Source organism: Dipodomys ordii, unplaced genomic scaffold (genome assembly GCF_000151885.1).
Source record: "Dipodomys ordii isolate 6190 unplaced genomic scaffold, Dord_2.0 Scaffold79, whole genome shotgun sequence".
Classification (NCBI taxonomy): Eukaryota; Metazoa; Chordata; class Mammalia; order Rodentia; family Heteromyidae; genus Dipodomys; species Dipodomys ordii.
In genome coordinates, this window is record NW_012267295.1 from 3273067 (window position 1) to 3289381 (window position 16315).

The following is a 16315-nucleotide window of genomic DNA, read 5'->3' on the forward strand; positions in this document are numbered from 1 at the left end:
AAAAAAAAAAAAAAAAAGACTATCCGGGCAGAATACTATTTCACCACTCACTTGTCAGATGAAAATGTGGCATGCTGTTGTTTAGAAACTAAATGATGATTATTCTTTGCTGTTTACTAAAGAGTTTTAACAAGCATAAATTTCATGTTTATGTAGTCATTTGTGTGAAGTTTATTCACTAATATTAATTTTTTAATTGTTCCCTAGTGACAGCTCAACTTCCAGGAGCAGGTGGTTACTCTGGAGGAAAGATTATCTTCATTGATACAGAAAATACTTTGTAACCTTTTTAAAATGAAATGTTAACATAGTGTGATACACTAATGTTAGTTAGTACAATTTTTTTTTGTCGGTTGTGGGGCTTGAACTCGGCTTGGGCACTGTCCCTCAGCTCTTCAGCCCAAGTATCTACCACTTGAGCCACAGTACCATTTCTGGTTTTCTGGTGGTTTATTGAAGATAAGAGTCTCACAGACTTTCCTGTCAGGGCTGGCTTTCAGCTGTTATTTTCAGATCTCAGCCTCCTGAGTAGTTAGGATTATAGGTGAGAGCTACTGGCACCCAGCCCCATGAGACTCTTTTCTCCAATTACCACTCCAAAGCTGTAAGTGGTGCCATGGCTCAAGTGGTAGAGGCACTAGCCTTGAGCACAAAGAGGCTTAGGGACAAGCACCCAGTCTCTGAGTTCAAGTCCCACTGACCAACAAAATAAATAAGAGTAAAAAGTTCCTTTTTAACAAGTAGAATTAACATGGCACAGTAGTTCAAAAGAAGGTTCTGAATTCAAATGTCTGACTCCATTCTTGGGTCTATCATTAATAGCTGTAAAACCTTGGACAAGTTGCTTAATTAAACTCTAATTTTCCTCATCCCCAAACATTCTTCCCCTTTTTTTTTTGGCTGCAGTTCATAACTACTTGTTTCATAAATGTAATCCAAGTGGTAAACTCTGAATCCTGGTATGTTTGAAAATGTGCTGATTATGCTCTCACTTGAATGTTAATTTGGCTAGTCATGGAGAGACATCTTCATACTAAGTTTCTATTGTATTGGCTCCCTCTGTCCTTACCTTTGTGTGTGTGTGTGTGTGTGTGTGTGGCTTGAACTCTGAGCCTGGGTGCTGTCCCTCAGCTCTTCTGCTCAAGGCAAGTACTCTATCACTTGAGCCACAGCACCACTTCCAGTTTTCTGGTGGTTTATTAGAGATACGAGTCTCATGGACTTTCCTGCCTGGGCTGCCTTTGAACCATGATTCTCAGATCTCAGCTGCCTGAGTAGCTAGGATTACAGGCGTGAACCACCAGTGCCCAGCCCTGTGTCCCTATCTTTTTTTTTAAATTTCAGTTTTATTCAAACAAAATTGGACAAAATAATTGGACAAAGAGCAGAGCATGCATTTACCATGTTCACCCACCCATCTAAACCTCCCCCCATATGTCCCCCCTTCCTAGTCACCTTCCAAGTTCTTAATAATCATTCTATTTCAGGGCGTTTGTCACAGTAATTAAAAAAAAAATTCAGGTCTTGTGCATGGGTAGGTTAGCTGTTCTATCAGGTGCCTCTAGACTTTCCCGTGGGGCACACCTAGACAACCCTATCTATACTTCTCACACAGCTGAAGTGTTGTGTCCCTATCTTAAAGCTGGAAGTGGAGCTGTGACTCAAAGTGGTAGAGTGCTAGCCTTGAGTGCAAAAGTTCTGGGATGGCAGTCAGGCCTCAAGTTCATGCCTTAGGACTGAAAAAAAAGAATGGGCTTCAGGGGTTGGCCTGGGGGTGTTGTCCCTAAGCTGCTTTTGCTCAAAGCTAATGTTTACCATTTGAGCCACAGCCCCACTTCCTATTTAGTGATTAAATGGCCATAAGAACTTCAGGGACTTGCTTGCCTGGGCTGGGTTTGAACTGAGATCCTCAGATCTCAGCCACCTGATTAATAATAATTACAGGCAGGAGCCATTGGCACCCAGCTTGAAAAATAGCATTTTGTCTCTTCAGTTTCTATTTTCTTTGACTTGTCTCTCAAAAAGATCTATACTCAATATCAATGGAAGAATTTGATTTACATGTTGAAAACTGGTCCCCAGCTTGTGGCTCTTTCAGGGAGTGCCTTTGATAAACCTAGTCTGCATCCCTTCCCCTCTCTGCTTCCTGTTTTGGTTAGGCCACAGGAGAACTCTGCCCAGCATTCCTACCATGATTTTGCCCAGGCAGACTAAACTCTGAAAATGGGAGCCAATCTAAGTTCTTCCAACTTTAAGTTATTCCCGCAGATATTTTGCTCATAGATACACAAACATAACATAGTATATTAGGATATACATGGTTGAGAAATCCTAAAGACAATTCAATATTGAGCTAGTTATATGTATCACAGATAATACAATGGCTAAGCATGTAGCTCAGTGAAATCACTTGCCCATCATGTATAAGACCCTAAGTTAGATCCCCTTCACTGAAGAAAAAAAGTGTTGAAGGAAAAGCTCAAGTGGCAGAGTGTCTGCTTAGCAAGCCTGAGATTCTGAGTTCAAATTTCGTTCAGATAGATATTATAGATATCCATCCTTTGCTTTACAATAACTTATAGTTAGTATTATATAAACAAAAGTATGATGGTCTGCATCCACTGAGGTCACATCTAAATTTGATGTGGCCACACCTTTCTCCACCCATACCCTAGATAAGGCCTAGCCCAGGCCCAGATGCTCTCTCTCTGCTCTTTTCTAGCTCTCTCTCAGCTCTTTCCTTCTCTCTCTCCCAGCTCTCTTTCCCAGTTCTTTCCCTACCATGTGGAGGACCAAGATGGCCTGGTGCCAGTCAGAACGATGAATAAACCTACCCCTTACCTGAAAAAAAAAAAAGGATGATGAGATCATAGACATGCAGTTAACCTCAAAATATGTATATTTTATACATAGTTAGGATCATCAAAGGCCCAAGAATAATTTTCATTACCTCTTCATAGTTCATAGATTTTGGCAATTAGTGACATCTTCCAAATCACTTTTGCATATTTACTGAATTTGATTTCATATGAATTTACTAATTTCAGAAAGTTAACAACTGCTCTAGAAGACAATTGAGATGATCATTTCCTTCTGGACACATGAGATTACCTTTTTTACTCTTCATGTAGTCAAATTTATCATGTTTGCAACCATGATTAATGGTTTGTTATTTCATTTTAAACAGCTGATTATTTAGAATCAATTCATTTTGCAGTGACTCATTATAATTCCATGATATTACTGTTCTAGGATAGATCTATTTTTATAGAACTGAGAACAAAAGAGACAAACCTTAGTTTCTAGTTTTTCTATTTCAAATCCTTTGCTGTATAATCCTGAGTCATTTGTCTAACCTGTCAGTGTCCTGATTTGTAAAAATAAAATACAGGCTATAGCATCTAGCCTTCAATTTATTTTATAGATTTGATAAATCATTACTTCACTGTTTTTAAAATTGTATTTTTATTATGCATAAGTAATTACAGAAGGGGTTACCATTTTCTCATCTTTTTTTTTTCTTTTTTTTGGTCAGTCATGGGGCCTGAACTCTGGGCCTGGGCACTGTCCCTCAGCTCTTCAGCTCAAGGCTAGTGCTCTACCGCTTGAGCCACAGCATCACTTCCAGCATTTTCTGCTTATGTGGTGCTGAAGAATCGAACCCAGGGCCTCATCCATGCAAGGCAATCACTATACCACTGAGCCACCTTCCCAACCCGGTTTTCTTCATTTCTATATCCATTAATATAAATTAGAAGCACTTAGAAAAACTAAAGTCTGGCCAGGGGCCAGTGCCTCATACCTGTAATTCTAGATACTCAGGAAGCTGAGATCTGAGGATTGTGTTTCAAAGCCAGCTTGGATAGGAAAGTTATGAGTCCACGAGACTATGAACTACCAGAAATAATTCTACAATGAGCCACTAGAAAGCTGGAAGAGCTGTGGCTCAAGTGGTAGGGTGCCTGCTTTGAGTAAAAAAGTTAATAGTGCCCAGGCCCTGCCTTGAGTTCAAGCCCTAGGACTGGTACACACACACTGAATAAATTTAAATCTGGTACAGACAGAGTGATTATTAGCACCTTCCAGAATACCTCTTTGCCTCTTTGTTACTTTACTTAAGAAGTAATCGTAGTTGTTGAAATGATTTTAGAATTTATTTATTGAATCCTTAATCTTGGCACACTTCAGCCGTCCAGATCGCCTTCGGGACATTGCTGACCGATTCAATGTAGACCACGATGCAGTACTGGACAATGTACTTTATGCACGTGCATACACTAGTAAGAGTCCCATGCAATTGGATGCTTGGGTGATTGTAAGATGGACAGCATAATTACTATTTGATAAAACAAGGGAGGGGTTGTTTGTTTTGTTTTAACTTTTTTTGAAGTGCTTTCCCTTATTTTATTTTACTTTCCTCCACATATTTTGTCATCTGTTAAGTCCTTAGGTACTGAAATGCTTTCAAATTATTTTTTTATCCTATGTCTTTGAAATTTAGAATAACGCTGTTTTTCTTTTCTGTGGTATTGAGAATTGAACCTAGGTCCTCATACAGACTAGTTATGTGCTCTACCACTGAACTATACCTCTAGCCCTCTAAGCTACCCTTTTGAATAGAATATATTTGCCATATATGCTAAGACAGTAGTGCTTCTGGCTTTTATAATATCTCACTGCATTTCCCACTAGGTGAACATCAGATGGAGCTACTTGATTATGTAGCAGCAAAGTTCCATGAAGAAGCTGGCATCTTCAAGCTATTGGTGCGAGTTTTTGATACTGCTTACTCCCAGGGCATATTTTTTCTATTGATTCTTTTAAAATGGACCTCTGCCTTCCATTTTCAAGCACATATTTGTTTTTTATATTGATCCTGTGCAGATCATTGATTCAATAATGGCACTTTTTCGAGTGGATTTCAGTGGTCGTGGGGAGTTGGCTGAACGGCAGCAAAAATTGGCCCAGATGTTGTCACGTCTCCAAAAAATCTCAGAAGGTAGATCTTTCAAATAAAATAGCACTGTCAGAATAGTATCTATGACTGTTTGCTAAGTGTGCTTTGCACATTTGCTCAGAATAATGTCAGAAGGTATTTGGGAATATAACCTAACTAAAAATACTGATTTTGATGTAAATAGTAAGTTTAAATAAATTAATTTCTGTTCTCAATGCAAAATAGGAATTTGATCATGTTAATAAATTCATGATGCATGGGGCTGGGAAGGTGTCTCAGTAGTAGAGTGCTTGCCTTGCATGCGTGAGGCCCTGGGTTCGATTCCTCAGCACCACATAAACAGAAAGGGCCAGAAGTGGCGCTGTGACTGAAGTGGTAGAACACTAGCCTTGAGCTGAAGAGCTGAGGGACAGCGCCCAGGCCCAGAGTTCAGGCCCCACAACTGGACCCCAAAACAAAACAACATAAATTAATGATGCAATATTTTTTTTCTTTTTGCCAGTTCTGAGGCTTCAATTCAGGGCCCAGGCACTGTCTATGAGCCTCTCTGTGCTCAAGACTAGTGCTCTATCACTTGAGCCACATCATCACTTTGGGCTTTTTCTGTTTATGTGGTACTGAGGAATCAAACCCCAGGGCTTCATGCATGCTAGGCAAGCACTCTGCCACTAAACCACATTCCCAGCCTTCAGATGCAATATTTCTAAACAGATTTTTTTAAGTTTTAATATAAAGATTCACATCATGATAAAAGATACAAGTTTATGAAATTTTCTTCAGTGAACATTTAGCCTGTCCATTTTTCTGTTGTAACAATTAGTATATGGAAAACTACATTCAGGCAGGGCACTGGTGGCTCATGCCTGTAATCCTAGCTACTCAGGAGGCTGAGATCTCAGGATTGTGGTTCAAAGCCAGCCCAGGCAAGAAAGTGTGTGAGACTCTTATCTCTAATAAACCACCAGAAAACTGGAAGTGGTGCTGTGGCTCAAGTGGTAGAGTGCTGGCCTTGAGCTGAAGAGTTGAGGGACAACACCCAGGCCCAGAGTTCAAGCCCCATCACTGACAAAAAAAAGAAAAAAGAGAAAACTAAATTCTGAAATCTAAACATTAAATTTTTATATTTTATTGTCCCCTCATCTTGTTAATTTTATTTCTTGGTGCAGAATATAACGTGGCTATTTTCGTGACCAATCAAATGACTGCTGATCCAGGAGCAACTATGACGTAAGTCCTAGTATTCTGTTTCTGTATTTTACAGAAGCTAATATCAAGAGGATTAGACTATAGAATAAAATAATTTTAAAATAATCAACCTTACCCAGGCATGGTGGTGCTCACTTGCAATCCTAGTGCTTGGTAAGGTAGAGGAAGGAGAATCAAGAGTTTGAGGCTAAACCGGGTATCAGTGGCTCACGCCTGTAATCCTAGCTACTCAGGAGGCTGAGATTTGAGGATCACAGTTCAAAGCCAGCTGGGCAGGAAAGTCTGTAAGACTCTTATCTCCAATAAGCAACTCAGAAAACAGGAAGTGACACTGTGGCTCAAGTGGTAGCCCACATGCCTTGAGATGAAGAGCTGAGGGACAGTGCCCAGGCCCAGAGCTCAAGCCCCACAACTGACAAAAAAAAAAAAAAAGTTTGAGTAAGACCCTATATCAAATAATTATAGTAATAATAAAAACTAACCTTATTGTGGGCACAGATATATCACAAAGCTCTTTATTTCACAGTGCATATTTCATGATTGCAAATTCTACCCAGAATTCACTTTTCTGTAGTTCCTTATAAGCAAAAGCAATAGTTTACCATTTCCACTAGTATTGGGGGCTTCATTTTGGTTTAAATATATAGAGATCATAAAGTAAAAGAATAGGTCCTAGAGAAATTGAAACATATTCCATACACATATGTATTACAATGATACGCTGCTAGTCTTAAACCCAAAGTTCAGGTTTTCTACAAGATATACATTAGATACACTTAAAAGAGGTTTAGAGAAAGTCTACTACTTGATATCCTACAGAATTTCAATGTACACTAGGCTTTTTTTTTTTTTTTTTTTGGTCAGTTGTGGGGCTTGAACTCTGGGCCTAGGTGCTATCCCTAATCTCTTCAGCTCAAGGCAAGCATTCTACCACTTTAAGCCACAGCGCCACTTCTGGTTTTCTGGTGGTTAATTGGAGATAAGAGTTTCATGGACTTTCCTGCCCTGGCTAGCTTTGAACCACTATCTTGAGATCTCAGACTCCTAAGTAGCTAGGATTTTAAGTGTGAGCCACTAGTGCCCTAGCAACAATGACTTTTTTTTCTATTGTTAAGGTGATGTATAGAGGAGTTACAGTTACATAAGTATGATAATGACTTGTTTGTTTTGTTTTGTTGTTCGTTGTGGGGACTGAAATCTGGGCCTGGGTGCTGTCTTCAGCTCAAAGCTAGAACCCTACCACTTGAGCCACAGCGCCACTTCCAGCTTTTTCTGCTTATGTGGTGCCGAAGAATGGAACCCAGGGCCTCATGCATGCAAGGCAAGCACTCTACCACTGAGCCAACTTCCCAGTCCCGATAATGACTTTTTAAAGATTTTTTTTTTCCAATCCTGGGGCTTGAACTCAGAGCCTGGGCATGGTCCCTGAGCTATTTTTGTTCAAGGCTAGCACTCTACCACTTGAGCCACAGCACCACTTCCAGCTTTTTCTGTTTATGTGGTACTGAGGAGTACACCCAGGGCTTCAGTGCTTCAGGCAAGCACTCTATCACTAAGCCACATTGCCAGCCCCTTAAAGAAACTATTTAGGAAATTTTTTTTTTCCGTCGGGGCCTGGGTGCTATGTCCCTCAGCTGTTCCACCCAAGGCTAGTGCTCTAGTACTTGAGCCACAGCTCTGGTACTTGAGCCACAGCTCCACTTCTGATTTTCTGGTAGTTTTTTTGGAGATAACAGTCTCACTAACTTTCCTGCCCAGGCCAGGCTGGCTTTGAACTGCAATCCTCAGATCTCAGCCTCCTGAGTAGTTAGGATTACAGGCGTGAACCACCACCCCCAGCTTAGACAATTTTTTAACTGAAGGAAAGTTGAAAGCACAAAAAGAAATACTTATCATTTATCCAGGTTCATCAATTAATAGTTTGCCTTTTTTGTTTTACATGTATGTGTATATGGTGTGTATATTCATAAAAATCTGTCCATACATTTACTTATATGTATATATGTGTGTATATGAACACACATACACACACACATATATTGTAAATTTTTTTGCCTGTCCTGGGGTTTGAATTCAGGGCCTGGACACTGTCACTAAGCTTCTTTTACTCAAGGCTAGCACTCTACTGCTTTAACCACGCTTATGTGGTACTGAGGAATCAAACCCAAAGCTTCATGCGTGCTAGGCAAGCACTCTACCACAAAGCCATATTCCTGTCTATATTGTACTTTATATAAACCATTTAAGAGGTGTTTTTCTTTCTTTTTTGACAGCACTTGGGTTTGGACTTAGGGTCTTGTGCACTTGCTGGGCAGATGCTATACGATTGAAACATGCCTCCAGGCCTGTCAAGGATCTTACTTCCTGCTGAGTCACATGTGTGGATCATGATCTATCTATTTTAGGCTTCCCATCATAGCTGGATAACAGGCATGGCCCATTGTACCCAGCTCTAAGTTGAGAAAGAGGTCTTGTAATTTTTATTTTTTTATTTATTTATTGCCAGTGCTGGTTTCAAGCCACAATTCTCCTAATCTCATCTTTCTAAGTAAGATTACAGACACTTCACTTAATACTTCAGCATATCTCACATTAGCCGGGCTCTGTGAGTCATATCATTAATCCTAGCTACTTAGGCAGCTGAAATCTGATGGTTGGGGTTCAGAGCCAGCACCAGGTAGACAAATCTTTAGACTCTTATCTCCGATTAACCAGTTAAAAGCTGGAAGTGGAAGCCTGGCTCAAGTGTTTAGAGCACCAACCCTGAGCAAAAAAAAGCCAAGCAAGACAGGTACTTTCTGTGGCTTACACCTGTAACGCCTAGCTACTCAAAAGGCAAAGATTGCCGGATGCCAATGGCTCATGCCTGTAATCCTAGCTACTCAGGAGGCTGAGATCTGAGGATTGCAGTTCAAAGCCAGCCCAGGCAGGAAAGTCCGTGAGACTCTTACCTCCAATTAACCACTGGAAAACAAAAATGGCACTGTGGCTCAAGTGGTAGAGCCCTAACCTTGAGCTGAAGAGGTGAGGGACAGTGCCTAGGTCCCCAGAGTTCAAGCCCCACAATCTTAAAAAAAAAAAAAAAGGCTAAGATGTGAGGATCACAGTTCAAAGCCAGCCTAGGAAGGAAAACCCATGAAACTCATCTCCAATTATCACCAGAAAACCGGAAGTGGAACTATGGCTCAAAGGATAGAATGCTAGCCTTGAGCAAAAAGAGCTCAGGGACAGCACCCAGGCCCTGAGTTCAACCCCCATGACCAACAGCAACAACAAAAAAAGGAAGTAGAGTATAGTGGCAGATAAACAATATAGACATATATGCTAGAAGATATTTGGTACACTAGTGGAAAGTCTATAAATTGTGCGAATTAAATATGTCTTTTTATGCTTTTCCTAGATTTGTCCTAACAGTATTTCTACATCTTCTACAGTATGATATTACTCATTTTGTGCTACCTTTTATGAGTATTTTCTATACAATTACCAGAGATTCCAATGTGAAAAATTCTAACTACATAATTGGTATTAAGCAGTTAGAAACATTGAGTAGGGGGACTGAGAGTATAGCTCAGTGTTAAGGTATGTGCTTAGTATGTTTGAGGCTCTAGGTTCAATATCCATTCAAAAATGGAGAGAGTGAGTAGAAACTCAGTCATCATTAATTCACCAAGTATTTCATGAAAACCTACTATGTAATAAGATTTTGAGAATTTACTAATGAAAAAGAGACAAAAAAAATCTTGCTTCAAAAGGAAGAAATACAAATGGTATCCATTTAACCATTGAACTTAATATTCAAAGTTTTAGTATGTCACATATGATCTCTAGTGTAGTCCTTGAGTACTTAAGGCAGTTTTCTATCTTATGGGCTGTCTTTCATAGACAGGACACGAAGTACTTCATAACGAATAATTTTAAACTGAAAAGAAATGGAAGATTTTTAAGCCTTGCTTTAAAAAGAGAAAATGACTCATTGGCTCAGAGGGAGGAAGTGGGTTGCATTCAAATAAAACATTACAAGCTAAAAAGCAATGTTCTTTCTTCAGGTGTGGGGAGGGAATATTGAAGAGGCCAAAACTGTCACTCTAGAGTTACAAGGCAAAAAAAAAAATCAGTGGAAATTAGGTCAGACAGGGGTTCTTTTTCTTATATTTGTAGAAAGTTTCAAAGAGTAAAACCATTTTGACTTTTCTCCCATAAGACAATGAAAGGAGATATAGAGATATGACAAAAAGGAAATAATTGCAGGAGGTAAGGAAAGAGGAGATCTATAATGAAGAGAACTAAGTAGAGAGCCAGAGAAGGTAACAAAGGCTTGTATTTTTGCTGGGTAAGTCTGCCATGAAACATTTCTTCCACCTAGCCAACTTGTAAGGAAACAAGGTTCACTATAATTAGTATGTTCTGAAGTATATTAAATTACAGAAGTACAGATTAAACACTGTCTTCATGTAAAACACAAAAATTACCACATCTAAATGAAAAACTAAAGAATTCCAAATGCTTTAGAAAACCTCCCATAAAGAAAATATCTTTGTTTCTCAGTGTTGAGGAAATCCAAGCTGCAACTTGCCTGGCTTGTCAGAGAAATATCACCGTAATTGGTATGGGTCCCCAAGAACACTGACAATAATTGAGGCTTATATCCTATGCATTACACTTGACGACACATTGTATTAAAAGGGAACAAAATTATAGAGGCAAGTAGCTGCCATACAATGCAGCAGAGTAGCAACTCCCAGACAAAGCTACAGATACAGTTTTTAAAAAACAGGAAAAGATCCAGCTGATGAATCCTAGAGATAGGAAGTCAAAGGACCAGCCTGACCAGCTGCATACCAGAGCAAACTACGATTAGCAGTGAATACAACAGCCACCGTGGTGGCTGCATTCATTCATTGTATATTTTTCCTAAAATAAAAGTGAGAATATGTGCAGCCTTTTTTTTTTTTTTGGTCAGTCGTGGGGCTTGAACTCTGGGCCTGGGCACTGTCCTTCAGCTCTTCAGCTCAAGGCGAGCACTCTACCACTTGAGCCACAGCGCCACTTCCGGTTTTCTGGTGGTTTATTGGAGATAAGAGTCTCACGGACTTTCCTGCCCAGGCTGGCTTTGAACCATGATCCTCAGATCTCAGCCTCCTGAATAGCTAGGATTACAGGCGTGAGCCACCAGTGCCTGGCTGCAGCCTTATAAATGTACAGTTTCTTCTCTAAAATTGTCACCTACTAACTTCATTAGCATAACTTAAGAGGCAATATGTTTACGGGAAAAAAAAAACATTAAACCAGTGACTTTGTGCAAGGCATTTAGACTAATTGAACCACCCAAAATTAATAACACTTAGATTTATTGATTACTTTCCAGGGACCAGATGCTTTTATGCATCATCTTCTCTCAGCCTCCTACTGCCTTCCTGTGCTTACTATGAAACCAATCTCATAAAACCAAAATTCCATCTTCAAATGTTGAAAAAAGAATAGAGGTTGATGGGCACCAGTGGCTCACACCTCTAATCCTAACTACTGAGGAAGTTGAGATCTGAAGATCTTCGTTTGAAGCCAGCCTAGGCAGGAAAGTCCATGAGACTCTTATTGACCACTCTAAATTGACCACTAGAAAATGAAGTGGCACTGTGGCTCAAAGTGGTAGAATGCTAGCCTTGAGTAAAAGAGCTCAGGAACTCTGAGTTCAAGCCCCATGACAAAAAAAAAAAAAAATAGAGGTGTGGGGTGGGTTGGGTTTTTTTGTTTTTGTTTTTTTGGGGGGTTGCATTTTTTGGAGCAGACAGAATGGTAGTATTACTTAACAAAACTTCTTTAAAATACTCTTTAAGGCTGGGCAGGAAAGACCATGAGACTCCTATCATCAGTAAACCACTAGAAAACCAGAAATGGTTGAGCTATGGTTCAAGTGGTAGAATACTTGCCTTGAGCTGAAGAGCTGAGGGACAGTGCTCAGGCCTAGAGTTCAAGCCCCATGACCAAGAAAAAAAAAAAACTCTTTAAAATAAAGTTTTTTATTTTCAGGAATTCTCTTCTGGCAGTATTCTTCTCTTCTGGCAGTATTCTTCTCCCTAATCTTCCTGAACTCAGGGCCTCCCCATCATTTTAGTTCATTCACTTTTCTCTCCTCAATAAACCCCTTTCTCAAAAAAGACCTACTCCAAGCTGGCCACTGGTGTCTCATGCCGGTAATTCTAGCTTCTCAGGAGGCTGAGATTTGAGGATCACAGTTCAAAGCCAGCCAGGGCAGGAAAGTCTGTAAGACTCTTATCTCCAATAAAACACTCAGAAAACCAGAAGTGGTGCTGTGGCCCAAGTGGTAGAGTGCTAGCCTTGAGCTGAAGAGCTCAGGGATAGTGCCCATACCCAGAGTTCAAGCCCCACAACAACAACAACAAAAACTTACAAGGGAAAAGTACCAAGAATGCCCACAAGCACACTGTGGCTCTCAGAGTTATACTCTGACCAGAACTTAAGGAAGTATTGTGAGTATTCCTGATTAACAAAGGTGGGAAGGGAGTATTTACAGCCTAGCCAATCATACAATTAAAAAAATAGAAGGGTCAGGATTTGAATTCAGGTATCTTTGAATTCAATGTTGGTACTCCTTTCCTCTCAGAACTCATCCATTGTATCCCATCCCATAGCTCTATATTTCATGACCCCAGCATCCTAATTCAAAGTTGAAAGGCCCGGTTGTTCTGGGTCCTACTTGCAATGATAACAATTCTATCACTTGTTCAACCAGAGTGGGAGAAATGAATAATTCTCTCTTCATTCCTAATATCTATCCCCATTGCCTCCTCTCTACTCCTCAGTCTCCTGAGAAAGGGGGCAAAGGAAAAGGAACATAAAAAGGGAAAATGGAGGAATAGGCTCCGGAAGGATGTGGGTGGCTTTCTGGTGCTGTTTTAACTTGGTCAGAAATAGAAGTAAATTAAAGCCCTTTAAAAGATTTCAGAGTGCTATTATACCTTCTCGTACATTACCTCAAGACTTGGTTATAACTGCTAGGATACTCAAGAAGTTCAAAGACATTTAAAAAAAATTTTTTTTGGGGGGGTCCAGTCGTGGGGCCTGAACTCTGGGCCTGGGTGCTGTCCCTTCAGCTCTTCAGCTCAAGGCTAGCACTCTACCACTTGAGCCACAGCACCACTTCCAGCTTTTTACTTATGTGGTGCTGAGGAATCAAACCCAGGGCCTCAAGCATGCAACGCAAGCGCTCTACCACTGAGCCACCTTCCCAGCCCAGAAAGGTTGTCTTGCCATTGCAATATCTCTACATACAGTCTTTATGATGAAACCTGAAAAGGCATTTTATTGATTCAGCTTCCAGGCAGATCCAAAAAAACCCATCGGAGGCCACATTCTGGCTCATGCTTCAACAACAAGAATAAGCTTGCGAAAGGGAAGAGGAGAACTGAGAATTGCTAAGATTTATGACAGGCAAGTCTTTTTCTTTTTCTTCATCAGATTTTTGTATATATGATTTTAAACATAATTTCCTCTCCTATGAAGCTATAATTATTCCATTGGCAGATACTCTGTTGGCAGTTCTTGCTCAAAACCTAGGCAATTGATTGGAATGTTCCTAGTGTGTGATAGATACTAGAGGTTTAGGGATTCTGTAGTCACATATCGTTGGTCTCTGTCTTTTCCGTACAGTGAAGCTAAATAGGTAACTAACATCAATTCCAACAAAAAGGTATTAAGACACTGAGGAAGTGCAAAGTAAGGGAATATATTTTCCTTTTCCTCTTTACCAGCTTAATGCTTTTCAGGTTTTCAATTTAAACATAATTTCCTTAAACCAGGTATGGTAGGGCACACCTGCAATCCCAGCACTCCACAGATGGGCTTTGGTAGCTGATGCCTATAATCCTGGTTACTCAGGAGGCTGAGATCTGAGGATCAAGGTTTAAAGCCAGGCTGGGCAGGAAAGTCCTATAATAAACTACCAAAAAGCCAGGGGAGTTGTGGTCTAAATAGTAGAGTTCTTGAGCAAAAAAAGCTCAGGAACAGTGAGTGCCCAGGCCCTGAGTTTAGTCCCAGGGTGTGCATGTGTGTGCGCATGCGTGGGCACTCACTTGGGCACCTCCCCCCATTGAAGTCAAAGACAAAATTTTAAATAACTATCAGAAAGTGAAAAATCATACTCCTGATCAAATTTTCTGAAGCAATTACTTCTGATTCTGTTTTAAAAATAAGCACAGAGAAAACAGCCCTTGTTCAACTTTACAAATACTTTGTATGGGTTTCCTCCTTAACTAACTCTAGAGAGTTTTCATTTTACTTTTTGCCATTTCAAAGTAGCTGGTAGTATTGTTTCAAATAAAGCTACTAAATTATTTTGTAATTCCACTTAGATCTACTTACTCAACACCAGTTAAGAGTGTAGCAAGGCCTACCTTATCTATCCTCCATTGCTATCCTCAGGAAACCCCTCTGCTATTTCCTAAGAGAAGTAACTTTACCCTTGTACACTAGAAGTATACTGCCTTCAATCTTCTAACAAACAACAACAAACAAGCAAAATCTTTGAGGAGCAATATAGTTAAGAACATGCTCTGTGAGGTCAACTGTTTTGGTCTCTAATCATCTTTTCATTACACTAACAAAATTAACTAAGGCTGTATTTTTCTAAAGAAAAGAGGCTCTGAAAGTCTGAGAGCATGACAGTACCGTAAAAGGTGCAGTTATCCCTCTTGTCTGGTTCCAAGTTTGGGGTAGTTTTTTGATATTCAGAACCTTATACATAGAATTTGTTGAACAAATGTTTGTGAGGGTTAATAAAAGTTGCAGGCAAATTCCATAGTCCACATTTAGCTGCACCAAGTCTGCGCTGTCCTTGGAGACTCAGACTGATGGAGCATGTTGCCTGTGACATGAATATAGTATTTATAGAAATAGAGCTTTTTATAAACTTCTGTTCCCTTGTATTCTGTTAGCCCTGAGATGCCTGAAAATGAAGCCACCTTCGCAATAACTGCTGGAGGAATTGGGGATGCCAAGGAGTAGGTGGTGAATTGATGCAAATTGCTTCTCAGTGCTTATTAGGAGCTGAAGAAGTGGAGAAGCAATCTTGAATTTTAAATCTTGAAAGAAGAGTTTGTTTTTTTTCACATGTTATTAATGGAAAGTCAGCAAAAGAGATTTAAATCTTATATTTATCTTAAAAGTTCCTGATATATAACTAGACATTGAATGTCAATTCAAAAATATATATGCATATTCTTGAATTACTTACAATAGATACATACACATTTGCCTGTCAGAAACTATTTGGGGAAGGGGTATTTGATTCCTACCCTTTTGCTTCTCAAAGTAAACAGAAAGTCCAGAAGCTTACAAAGGTCCCAGACTTCCCTTCTAATACTTTACTAGGACACTGGCACCACTGCCTTGCAGAGCCAGTGATGTTTGAGTAGAGAATATTTAGGACACCAGAAACTATGTACACAACCCAACTATAAACTCACAGCAACAGACAAGAAATGAGAAAGCCAAATTTTTAATCATTTGATGTTTTCAAAACTTGAAAATACATTTGACAAATGTATTTCTGAGCCAAATATGGTGGCCACAAGCTTGTAATTGCAGCACTTGGGAGGCTGAGGAAAGAGAATCTTAAATTTGGGGTCAGCTTGGGCTAGAGTGAGACCCTGTCTCCAAAGACCAAAAAAAAAAACCAGAAAAAGAAAAATGCATTTCTGATACATATATGTTCCCTCAGGAAGATAAAGATTTTCAGTTTAAGATAATAAAGAGAATGTGATTTTTTTATATTTTAGGTAGAGAATTCAAAATATTTTTTACTAAACACTGTTGACTTAAGTATAAAATTTCTGAATAGTAATTTTAGAAATGTGTACAAGAATTTTATTTTATCTGTTAAAAATAAAAGCTTACAAAATGAATTGTGAAAATGTTTAAAACTTAAAATACTAATATAGCCGGGCGCTGGTGGCTCACGCCTGTAATCCTAGCTACTCAGGAGGCTGAGATTTGAGGATCGTGGTTCAAAGCCAGCCCGGGCAGGAGAGACCGTGAGACTCCTATCTCCAATAAACCACTAGAAAACCGGAAGTGGCGCTGTAGCTCAAGTGGTGGAGTGCTAGCCTTGAGCTGAAGAGCTGAGGGACAGTG

The 16315-nt window shown here is 39.7% G+C and overlaps 1 protein-coding gene across 1 annotated transcript in view; it reads left to right on the top strand.

The window, feature by feature from the left end:
- Nucleotides 1–15187, top strand: part of Dmc1 (DNA meiotic recombinase 1) — a 37181-nt gene extending 21994 nt beyond the window's left edge. Inside the window, 7 exon segments of the mRNA XM_013024851.1 lie at nt 208–280; nt 4189–4280; nt 4693–4766; nt 4885–4999; nt 6124–6184; nt 13499–13615; nt 15118–15187. Of these exon segments, the coding sequence (XP_012880305.1) occupies nt 208–280; nt 4189–4280; nt 4693–4766; nt 4885–4999; nt 6124–6184; nt 13499–13615; nt 15118–15187 (602 nt within the window).
- The last annotated feature ends 1128 nt before the right edge of the window (nt 15188–16315 follow it).